This window comes from Diabrotica virgifera, chromosome 7 (assembly GCF_917563875.1).
Source record: "Diabrotica virgifera virgifera chromosome 7, PGI_DIABVI_V3a".
Taxonomy (NCBI): domain Eukaryota; kingdom Metazoa; phylum Arthropoda; class Insecta; order Coleoptera; family Chrysomelidae; genus Diabrotica; species Diabrotica virgifera.
This window is the reverse complement of record NC_065449.1, coordinates 93,000,378-93,012,622: the sequence shown is the minus strand read 5'-3', so window position 1 is coordinate 93,012,622 and position 12,245 is coordinate 93,000,378. Positions and strand designations below refer to the sequence as shown.

Below are 12,245 nucleotides of genomic sequence, written 5' to 3'. Positions count from 1 at the left end.
ACGCCGACCTCAGAGACAGCAAATGCCTTTACCTGTCCAAAAACCATTTTATCAACAGCAAAATTTTGCACCTCCGCAATGGCAGCAACCAATCAGGCAATTCTACCCACAGAATCAGTTTCAACAAGCACATCGACAACAAAACTTCAACCAATTTAGACAAAATTCAAACCCTCCAGCATTCAGGAACCAGAACCAGTCAAATGTATGGGCACCCAAACCCGGACAGCCAAAGCAGCCTAGACCAACACCTATGAGTGGAATATCAGAAACCACAACCGGAGGCCGTCAAAAATTTACACCAAATTACCGAGCACAACCAAAATTCACCGTAGAAGAACTTTACAATATACAATGCCACGGAGATGAGCAAGAAGAGAATGCCGACTACAATGATTACTATGAACCCGAATACGACAATTTTCTACAAGATACATACGAAAATCAACCAACCGAATACGAAGAAAACGTAAATTTTCGAGAGGACCCACCAGAAGCAGCCGAAACGTAATTGAACTTCATTCATTTCCCGACAAGAAGGAGCTACCTTACATTGAAATTTCTGAGCCTTCTTTACGACTTTTAATCGATACAGGATCCACAAAGTCATTTCTTAATCCAGAAATAGCTTCTTCATATTTTCCAAATTATATAAAACACGAACCCTTCGTCGTCACATCAATTTTTCAAAATTATTCCCAAAAATATTGTGCTGAAATTCCTTCATTTTCAGAATTTAATTCTGACAGCAAAATGAAATTTTATCTCTTCAAGTTTCACAAAACTTTCGATGGTCTTATTGGCCTCGATAATCTAAAACTCTTCGAAGCCCAATTAAACTTTCCTAAATCACTTCTAGTTACAAAAGATTCTACAATCCCTATCAAATATTATGAAACAAACAAAACACAATTTTATTCCATCCATTTGGAACCAAATTCAATTAGCCAAGTCAAAATTCCAGTCAAAGAAGAAAAAGGAACCATCATTATTCCAACTCAAAAAGTACAAGGCGTCGTAGTACGAGAAGCCCTTACTAACGCCGAGAACCACCTCGCCTGGACCGAAATTGCCAACTTCACGTCAGAACCCATTCACCTTTCTCTTATGGAACCACTCGAAAGCCAGGAAATAGACATTCAAGATTTCCATATATATTCTATGGAAACAACCTCCGGACCAGACTACAGACAAGATATCGACGACTTAATTAAAACCGAACATCTTAACGAAGAAGAAGAGGATCAAGTTCGTCAACTATGCCGAAAATTCTCCGATATATTTCATCAACCAGACACTCCTCTCAGCTTTACTAACGAAGTTAAACACCACATCAAAACCAAGGATGAAGAGCCTGTATATACGAAATCATACCGGTATCCGTATGTGCACAAAGAAGAAGTAAAGAAACAAATCTCTTCAATGTTAGAGCAAGGGATCATTCGACCAAGCCAATCGCCATGGTCCTCGCCCATTTGGATTGTGGCAAAGAAACCAGATTCATCCGGTAAAATAAAGTGGAGGATAGTGGTAGATTATAGAAAGGTCAACGAGAAGACAATTGACGACCGATACAGAATTCCTCACATTAGCGATATTTTGGACAAATTGGGAAGATGTCAATATTTTACGACCCTCGACTTAGCGAGCGGATTTCATCAAATCGAGATGGCTGAAGAAGACATTCCCAAAACAGCATTTAATGTGGAAAATGGACACTATGAATATTTAAGAATGCCATTTGGACTTAAGAACGCTCCGTCCACGTTCCAACGTATGATGGACAACGTATTGAAGGGACTTCAAGGAGAAATATGTCTCGTCTATATGGATGACGTAATAGTATACTCAACATCACTACAGGAACACATAGTAAATCTCACAAAAGTATTCCAACGATTAAGAGAAGCCCGACTAAAAATCCAAGTTGACAAATGCGAATTTTTAAAAAAGCAAGTTAATTTTCTGGGACACGTAGTCACACAACAAGGAATAAAACCGAATCCAGCGAAAATTGAAGCAATAGAAAAATATCCAATACCGAAAACAGCAAAAAAAAAATTAGAGGATTCCTTGGACTCTTGGGATATTATAGAAAGTTTATTCGAGACTTCGCAAAAATCACAAAACCTCTGACAAGATGCTTGAAAAAGGACGCAAAGATCGAACATACACCCGAATTCGTAGAATGCTTTGAAACATGCAGGAAATTATTAATGAATGAGCCTTTATTGCAATATCCAGATTTTTCCAAACCGTTTAACCTCACAACAGATGCCAGCAACTTTGCTATCGGAGCAGTACTTTCCCAAGGACCAGTTGGCAGTGATAAACCAATTGCCTTCGCTTCCAGGACACTAAATGAAACTGAGACCAAATACTCAACAATAGAAAAGGAAATGCTAGCAATGGTGTGGGCAACTAAGTATTTCCGACCCTACCTATTTGGAAGGAAATTTAAAATACTTTCAGACCACCGTCCCTTGCAATATCTATTTTCCCTAAAGGAACCCAACTCCAAACTAGTACGTTGGAGATTAAAATTAGAAGAATTTGACTACGAGGTAATTTACAAAAAAGGAAAAGCTAATACCAATGCCGACGCACTGTCTCGAATCGAAATTCACACAAAGGAAACTAAGGACATCGATTCACAAATTAAGGAAGTCTTTGACGACTTAGTAGACATGGAAGACGATGGATGGTCAACGACTAATAATCCAGATGCAGATCGAATAATCGACGAGATTGTAGAAGAAAAAGCAACAGAATTAATCAAAAAAAACATCCCAGAAGACAATGTTGAAAACGAAGATCAAAACATCCCAGAAGACACTGTTGAAAACGAAGATCAAAACATGGATGAAGACGGAAATGAAACAATACATACAGCAGTAGAAAACCCAATTCTTGGTATACCTATTTCGGAAAAACCACTTAACTTTTACAATAACCAAATTATAGTCAAAATCGTCAACTACAATCCACGACCTCCAGCAATTATACAAACCTTTCCGAATAAAAGACGTTACCATATCCAGCTATCGAAAGATCAGCTAAAAGCTGATACCATAAAAATTTTTAAGGAACATCTCAACCCGAAAAAGAAGTATGCAATTTTATTTGAAGCAGAAGAAGAAATTTTTGCAGAAATTTGCGAAATTATCAGAAAAACTTTTAAAAACAACGCATATGACTTAGTAAAATGTAATCTTTTATTGGAAGATGTTAACCTAGAAGAACAACAAAAGGAAATTATAAAAAAACTATCATGAAGGTAAAACGAACCATAGAGGAATAGCTGAAACAGAAAGCCAAATAAGAAGAAAATATTACTGGCCTAATATGAAGAAAGACATAGAAGATATCATAAACTTCTGCGATATATGTCAAGAAAATAAATATGACAGACTTCCTCCCAAACCAAAATTTATGGTTACACCAACTCCCACTAAACCACTGGAAATAGTTCACATCGATTTATTCCAGGCTGATGGACAGAAGTTTCTAACCATAATAGACGCATTTTCGAAGTATGGACAAGCCTATCCAATAAATGGAGGAAACGCAATCAATGTACTCAACGCCCTACTAATTTTTATAACCCATCATGGACTCCCAACAATGATAGTAGCCGATAATGGTACGGAATTCAAAAATGGAGTAATACAAGAATTTGTAGACTCCCATAAAATCTCAATCCACTATACGACACCAGAGAATCCGCAATCCAACGGGATGATTGAGAGATTTCATTCTACATTAATCGAACATCTTCGAATCCTAAGGAACACCAAGGCAAAGCTCCCGATAAAAGAACAAATGCTATACGCTATAATTGGGTACAATAATTCCATACATTCCGCAACGAAGTTACGACCCATTGACATATTAAACGGCCATATCGACGCAAAAGATCCCTTTGACGTTGACATACAGAAAGTAATACTGAATAATTATATTCAAAATCATAGAGAGATAACAAAGGAATTATACAAGGAAGTAAATCAGCATATGCAAGAAAATAAAAATAAAGTCATCGAAAATAGAAACAAATCGAGACAAGACCCTATTACGTATAAACCAAGCACAAAAATTTATACCCGAAAAACAGTCACTAGGAATAAATTACTTCCACGATATTCTGCAAAACTTATAAAGAAAAATAACGAAGTTACTGTAAAAACATCAAAAGCTACAGTACATAAGAAGAACATAAAACATCAACCTAAATCAAAAACTAATTCGGAACTTTCCCCACAAGATCAGCCAGACGATAGGAAAGAAATTAAAGACAAAGAAACTGAAAAACAAACCAGAAATAATTCCCCTCAACCTGGGAGAAGCAAGGATTTAGATTACTAACAGACAACAAAAAAAAATGATAAAGAAAAAAATAAATTTAACTTTTCAAAATATCCAGAGTTATTAAATTCAAGAGCAAACGTTCCAGATAAATCGCGAATACTTCCCAAAAATTAGGACTACAGAAATTCAAACCATTCAGGATAGACCACATCCCTTTAGAAAAATTCCATAAACTCTCCGAAGGAAGAAGAAGAAGAACATCCAGAAAAAATAACCCAAAATTATGGAACCATAGCCATAGCCATTTTTTGGTTAACTCCTGTATAGATTTTTATTAAAATTATTTGCCTTGTATATGTTACAGATACAAAAAACAAATTCTAGCAACGAAATTCCAAGAGATGCCAATCCAAAAGTTTTGTTCATCCCTTACAAAACTTCTTCAGGGGATGGAGTAGTTATAGTACAACGACCGCTACCATCCAGTATATTCTACCACGTGGAATCAACACGAGGCTACGCCGCGTCGCAGCGTTGAACATTCTGGACCTAATTGCGACGTATTGGACAGCAAGATCAGCAATTATAAAATTATAAAACACCATGTAAAAATCAATATTTTTCAGTCTGATTAAAATCTCTAAATAAAAGTCTAATTTAAATGTTAAAGTAAAGTCTGATTTTAAATTATTGAGTTGTATCTAAAATCTTTGTTTGTCGAAATAAAAGTTTTAATTGTGAAGTTTAGTTTTTTAAAAAAGTGTTTTTCCAAAGAACATTCATAATTTGTTCACATGTACCTATGGGCGGCAGATTCATTTTGAATGCCCGCCATTTTTGTAAAAGACTAAATCTGAGATGGCCTCATATCTAAATTTGAATCTTTCTATGTGTAGTATGTGTGGTTCAAATTATATGCTTTTACCATTAAATGCACAATAATTCTTATATTATTATTTGCACGAATCTGCCGCACATAGGTACCTACATGTGAAGATACGTTATGCATGTATTAAATGGTAATTAATATAACTAAGGAGTTCAAAATATTTCCTAAAAAGTATTTTTACGCTCGTTTCAACGCCGGTATCACCTTTTTGAAAAATTAATATATACGGGGTGAAAGAATTGAAAAAGAAACAACATATTTTTACATAAAAACAAACAGTAAAAACACAAATTCTGGTAAACCGATTCTTCCGGTTGAAGACCTCGATATTACTAATCAAAAATATAACCTATATACCAAATTTGATTGAAATCTGACATCTCGTTCAAAAGTTATCGTGCTATTAGTCACATATGTATAGTCGCCATTTTGAATGCCCGCCATTTTTGTAAAAGGAACAAAAGGCCTCGTATCTAAATTTGAACCTCTATATGTGTAGCATATGTGGTCCAAATTATATGCTTCTACCATTAAATGTACAATAATTCTTATAACATTTGCACGAATCTGCCGCATATAGGTACATGTGAAGATACGTTTTGCACTTAATAAATGGTAATTAACATAACTCAAAAGTTAAAAATATTTCTTAAAAAATATTTTTACGCCCTTTTTAATGGCCGTATTAACTATTTGAAAAATTAATACATACAGGGTGAACTAATTGAAAAAAAAACAACATATTTTTACATAAAAACCAGGAAAAACACAACTTCTGGTAAACTGATTCTTCCGGTTCAAGACCTCGATCTTATACATCTAAAATAGAACTTATATATCAAATTTGGTTGAAATCTGAAGTCTCGTTCAAAAGTTATCGTGCTATTAGTCACATATGTATAGTCGCCATTTTGAATCACCGCCATTTTTGTATCTGAGATGGCCTCCTATCTAAATTTGAACCTTTATATGTGTAGTATATGTGGTCCAAATTATGGTTACATGACATCTCGTAACGCGACAGTTCGTAACCGGACAGTTGGTAACGGATAATTCGTAACAGCGACAGTTCGTAACGGCGACACTTCGTAACGGCGACAGTTCGTAACTATACAAATTCGTAACGGACAATTCGTAACCTCCAAATTGAATTATTCTGTTTATTGTTGTTAACGTAAAAACTAACTGTTATTACAGTTATAAATGAAATTATGTTTATCAATTTAACGAATCAGCATCAGGATAAACATTTTTTAGGCATTTCATATTTCGTGTTTCAGAATATAATAAAAGTAGTTAAACCAAGTATTAAAGTACCTATTACAAGCCATCCCTCTTATCAACTATAACCGTTGATTGAGTACCCCAAAGCTATTACCAATCACAAGGTTTATTATAATAGCAGGTAATTATAATCTATCCTTTACAAAATATTTATTTAAAAAGTTTGGAATGTCTAAAGACGGTTGTCAGATTAAAGATTTCAGGAATTAAGTAGGTACTTCATTGTTCCTTTGTCTAGGTATATGCAAATTTAAGGAACAATAAGAGTGATAAAATTTTAAAAATAATGTTAAAAGTTTCTATGTATTTAATATATTTGTTTGTGTTTAAAGACTTTTAAATATTCTGAAACACGAAATATAAAATGTGTTAAACATGTTTATCCGTACAGATTCGTTAAATTGATAAACATAATTTCAATTATAACTGTAATAACAGTTAGTTTCCACGTTAACAAAAATAAACATAATATGTAAATCAATTTGGACGTTACGAATTGTCCGTTACGAATTTGTATAGTTACGAACTGTCGCCGTTATGAACTGTCGCTGTTACGAATAGTCCGTTACCAACTGTCCGGTCACGAACTGTCGCGTTACGAGGTGTCTGGTCACTCCAAATTATATGCATCTATGATTAAATGCACAATTCTTATAATATTTGCACGAATCTGCCGCACTATTAGGAGTTAAAGAACCTTATATACAGGGTGTAACAAAATTAAATCACGTATTCTGGGACCAAAAATAGTTCGATTGAACCTAACTTACCTTAGTACAAATGTGGACATAAAAAAAGTTACTAGTCCTTTGAAGTTACAAAATGTTTATCGATTTTTTCCTATATATCGAAAACTATTATAGATTTTTTATTGAAATGGACCTTTGGCATTCTTATGGCAGGAACATCTAAAAAATCATAGTGAAATTTGTGCCCCCATAAAAATTTTATGGGGTTTTTGTTATGTTAACCCCCCCCCTTCTGCCACCAAACTTTTGTGTACGTTATAGTTAAATTGTGATACCATAAGTTAAACACAATGTTCTTAGAACTTTTTTGTCTCTTAGTACTTTTTCGATAAGCCAGTGTTTATCGAGATATTTTGAATATTTGTCGAATCCACCACATATTTTTTGTATATGGTTGGTTAAGTACGGTTATAGAGACCTGATATTCTGAAAATTTATTTATGCTTAATTTATATTTTTAGTATATTTTGAAACATATTAAAAACAAGCCACATCTCGATAAAAGGTCGCTTATCGAAAAAATACTAAGAGGCAAAAAGTTTTAAAAACACTGTGTTTAACTAATGGTACCACAATAATAGTTTAATTGGAACGTACACAAACAGTTGGGTGGTTTAAAGGTACAAAACCCCATAAAATTTTTATGTAAACATATTAAAAAAGAAACCGCATCTGGATAAAAACTTGCTTATTAAAAAAATACTAAGAGGCAAAAAAGTTTTAAAAACATTGTGTTTAACTAATGGTACCACAATAATAACTTAATTGGAACGTACAAAAAAAGAGGGGTTTAAGGGCACAAACCCCCATAAACTTTTTATGGGGTGTACAAATTTCACTGTTATTTTTTTAAACATGTCCTGCCATAATAATGCCACATGTCCATTTTCAATAAAAAATCTCTAATACGTAGTTTTCGATATATTGAAAAAAAATCGATTTTAATTTTGTAACTTCAAAAGGGCTGTAACTTTTTGTATGTTCACATTTGTACTAAGGTAAGTTAGGTTCATTCGAACTATTTTTGGTCCCAGAATATGTGATTTAATTTATGACCTGCATTGTTGTTACACCCTGTATACTTTTAACTGAGAATACATAATTAAACGTAAATGCAGAAAAAGTATTTTATAATTAAATATAACATAAATAGGTATTTACCTCTCTTCCATTAACATAAATGAGTGCTCCATTAAGAGGAACCAATGTTACTCGATTGTCCTTGTTTTCAAAAACGCAGTGTTCTGGTTTAATATGTGATCCACACAGTTGAATGTCCTGTGGAATATTAGCCTGATCTGAACCGATTCTTGTTAAACCCTCCTGCAAAAAAATAAAAAATAAATATTTACCTAGATATTGAAAGAGTGATAATTACTTAACCAATCACTAGAAACTAGCATTGCAAAATCAAACATTTATCGGTGCAAACTGAGATAATTAATATCTATTGCAATATAACACGTAAATAAAAAATGACTTATTTATTTCAGTGTCTTAAAAATATTACTCATTTTTATGATAAGACAATAGAAATGTTTATAACTAAACTGTTTTGAATCAGGATTTTATTTTTAATGCTTAAAATTATCTTCAACGCTTGAATTGAGAACAACACGTCGCCCTTTTATATTACACGAGTTTTTTCAAACAAAAGAATACTAGTGTATTAAATAAACTAATAAAAATACTTTATACAGAAAATATATGTTATGATAAAAATGTAGTACATAATGAGATTTGGGATTAGCTACGTGATCAGCTTTGAAATGTTATTTGAATTCATGCTTACTTAGTGGAGCGACAAAATAAAACACAGAAGGCTTGCAAACATATAGGGCTTTTCATCGATTGTCATTTGTTTCGAGCTTCTGTCATGTGTCACATAATATTAATATATCTACGTCATACGTCTTTGGTTTGTATTATTGTAGATACCAATATCGTATGTCGTAGATATATTAATATTATGTGACACATGACAGAAGCTCGAAACAAATGACTGTGAATGAAAAGCCCTATTATGGAACACAGAAACAGATGATCAGGATCTGACAATCATTACAAATTTATACCGATGCCAGAAAGCCATAATTCGAGTAGACTAGTAGATAATAGACTGTATACATAGACCAACAAAAATCTAATAGACCGGGCTGTATTGTCGCCCCCCACTAGCGAAATTATTCTGATTCGTTTTTTTTGCACAAACTTACTCAAAAAGAGGTCCTTATAACATATCCACAGGGTGCCGGGCGGTTCCGTGGTCGAAAAATTGTTTCAACAATTTATTTTTAAACAAATTCACAAAAATAATTTTTTCATTTCTACAATATTTTTTTTGGTAACTTGGGCCATTCTGAGCAAAAAAGGTCTCTTGTCATTTTTCTCTAAAATTGATTTTTGTCGAGTTAAATGCGATTAAAAATTTGAAAAATGCGAAAATGGCCATTTTCAAGGCTTAAGAGGAAACAGTAGCGATCAACAGGTAGCCAAAATGCGTTCCAAGATTGCGGCTGTAATTTTGAATATTTTTTCGAGATATTTGGCACACGTATTCGTAATATAACAAAGAATGGCGGTACAGAGCCCAATTTGAAAAATATATTAATATGTGGAAATTACTCTGTAATTAAATGCAATATTCAAAAAACGAGCCTGCACCGCCGTTAAGAAGAACAAAAAAATACACTTTCTTCAAATAAACTTTTTTATCCGATGCCTAAATTTTGTGTCATTTTGGAACTACTAAAATTTTTTTATTTCATTAGTAGTTCCAAAATGACACAAAATCTAGGAATCGGATAAAAAAGTTTATTTGAAGAAAGTGTATTTTTTTGTTCTGCTTAATGGCGGTACAGGCTCGTTTTTTTAATATTGTATTTAATTACAGAGTAATTTCCACATATTATTATATTTTTCAAATTGGGCTCTGTACCGCCATATTACGAATATGTGTACCAAATATCTCGAAAAAATATTCAAAATTACAGCCGCAATCTTGGAACGCGTTTTGGCTACCTGTTGATCGCTACTGTATCACCTTAATAACTCGATTAAAAATTATTATTATAAAATTCAAAAAGTGACCAAATCAAGATTTTAACCCCTTATTCAAGGTCCTGAAGAGATTTTTGTCATTATTTTATTACAAAGCTGCTATTTTTAATTATTAACAATTAGCGCTATAGTCCAACTGTATCGTCGCCCCCGTTAGCGAAATTATTTCGATTAGATTTTTTTGCACAAACTTACTCAAAAAGAAGTCCTTATAACACATCTACAGGGTACCGGGTGGTGCCGTGGTCGAAAAATTGTTTGGGTAAACAATTTTTTTAAACAAATTCACAAAAATAATTTTTTTACTTCGAACAAATTTTTTTTAGATTATTTTTTAATGATTTTAACTTCCAATCGTATAGTAAGATTTTTGATCACATGTTTAATTCTGTACAATCAGATTATTATTTCATCGGTAAGTTTCTACTGTAGAAAATTACAGTGAGAATTTTTTTAAGTAGATTGTTTCTGTTTAATTTCAACCAGTTTCCTAGTTTGACAACTGTCAAATTTAAGAAAATATCCATAATATACTTTTAGTTCTGCATCTAATGCCAAATTGTCACGAGGAGAACACAAATAGGCAAATTTAAGCGCTCGATTCACTTCGGTAAGATTATTTCATGAATAAAACTGTATTTATAAATAAATTAACTAATATTTTATTAATATCTTCATCTAAATATTTGCTAAACTGTGCTTTTCACTTTTCAAATTGAAAAATGTGTGCCACATTAACTGGAATCAATGTCACTGACTGTTTTTTATATTATACAGACTTGAATTTTATATGTAAATATTAAAAAATAATCTTACGAATATCACACGACAGTAAGAATAAATAAGAAAATAATGTAAGGTAAAGTGGAATTTTTATTTTAAGAAAATAATGCTTCATTTTTTCTCAAATTTGTTGTCATTGGGCAATAGCCACTCGAGCCCTGCGGACTCTCGTGTCTATTGCCAGACAACAAATTTTCGAAAAACTGTCGCATTATTGTCAATTTATTCTCACTCTCTTGTGATATTATACCCAATAATTTGAGACATTCTGAGCAAAAAGGTCTCTTGTGATTTTTCTCTAAAATTGATTGTTGTCGAGTTAAGTTATATGGTCATTTTCGCATTTTTCAAATTTTAAATCGCGTATAACTCGACAACAATCAATTTTAGAGAAAAATCACAAGAGACCTTTTTTGCTCAGAATGTCTCAAATTATCTAAAAAAAAATTGTTCGTAAAAGTAAAAAAATATTTTTGTAAATTTGTTTAAAAAAAATTGTTTAAACAATTTTTCGACCACGGCACCGCCCGGCACCCTGTGGATATGTTATGAGGACCTCTTTTTGAGTAAGTTTGTGCAAAAAAATCGAATCGGAATAATTTCACTAACGGGGGCGACGATACATCCTGGACTATAGCGCTAATTGTTAATAATTAAAAATAACAGCTTTGTAATAAAATAATGACAAAAATCTCTTCATTACCTTGAAGAAGCGGTTTGAAACTTAATTTGGTCACTTTTTGAATTTCATAATAATAATTTTTAATCGAGTTATTAAGCCTGGAAAATGGGCATTTTTGCATTTTGCATTTTTCAAGTTTTTAATCGCATATAACTTGACAACAATCAATCTTAGAAAAAAAATGACAAGAGACATTTTTTGCTCAGAATGATCCAAATTATCTAAAAAAAAATATTTTTCGAAATGAAAAATATTTTTGTGAATTTGTTTAAAAAAATTGTTTAACACTAGAATGTCTGGCTTAGTATACCTACCTAGAAAGCCGGAAGGGATCATTTTGGCCCCACGTTCTTTAATCAATTAAAAATCAGTTTAAAGAAATTAAATCAACTCTAGACGGTAGAATCTAATTTTATTTTTTACTTTTATTGTTATAACACATTCGCTGCCCATTAAACACATTCGGAGCACCATACAATTTGCAGTTTTT

At 32.6% G+C, this 12,245-nt stretch overlaps 1 protein-coding gene across 8 annotated transcripts in view; it reads right to left on the bottom strand.

Moving 5' to 3' along the window:
- The window catches only part of LOC114335103 (kinesin-like protein unc-104), a 380,719-nt gene that overhangs the window by 91,838 nt on the left and 276,636 nt on the right, over positions 1–12,245 (bottom strand). For all 8 annotated transcript variants that reach the window (XM_050655714.1, XM_050655720.1, XM_050655713.1 and 5 more), the window contains one exon: positions 8,392–8,553. In XM_050655714.1, the coding sequence (XP_050511671.1) occupies positions 8,392–8,553 (162 nt within the window). The remainder of the gene's footprint in view (positions 1–8,391; positions 8,554–12,245) is intronic.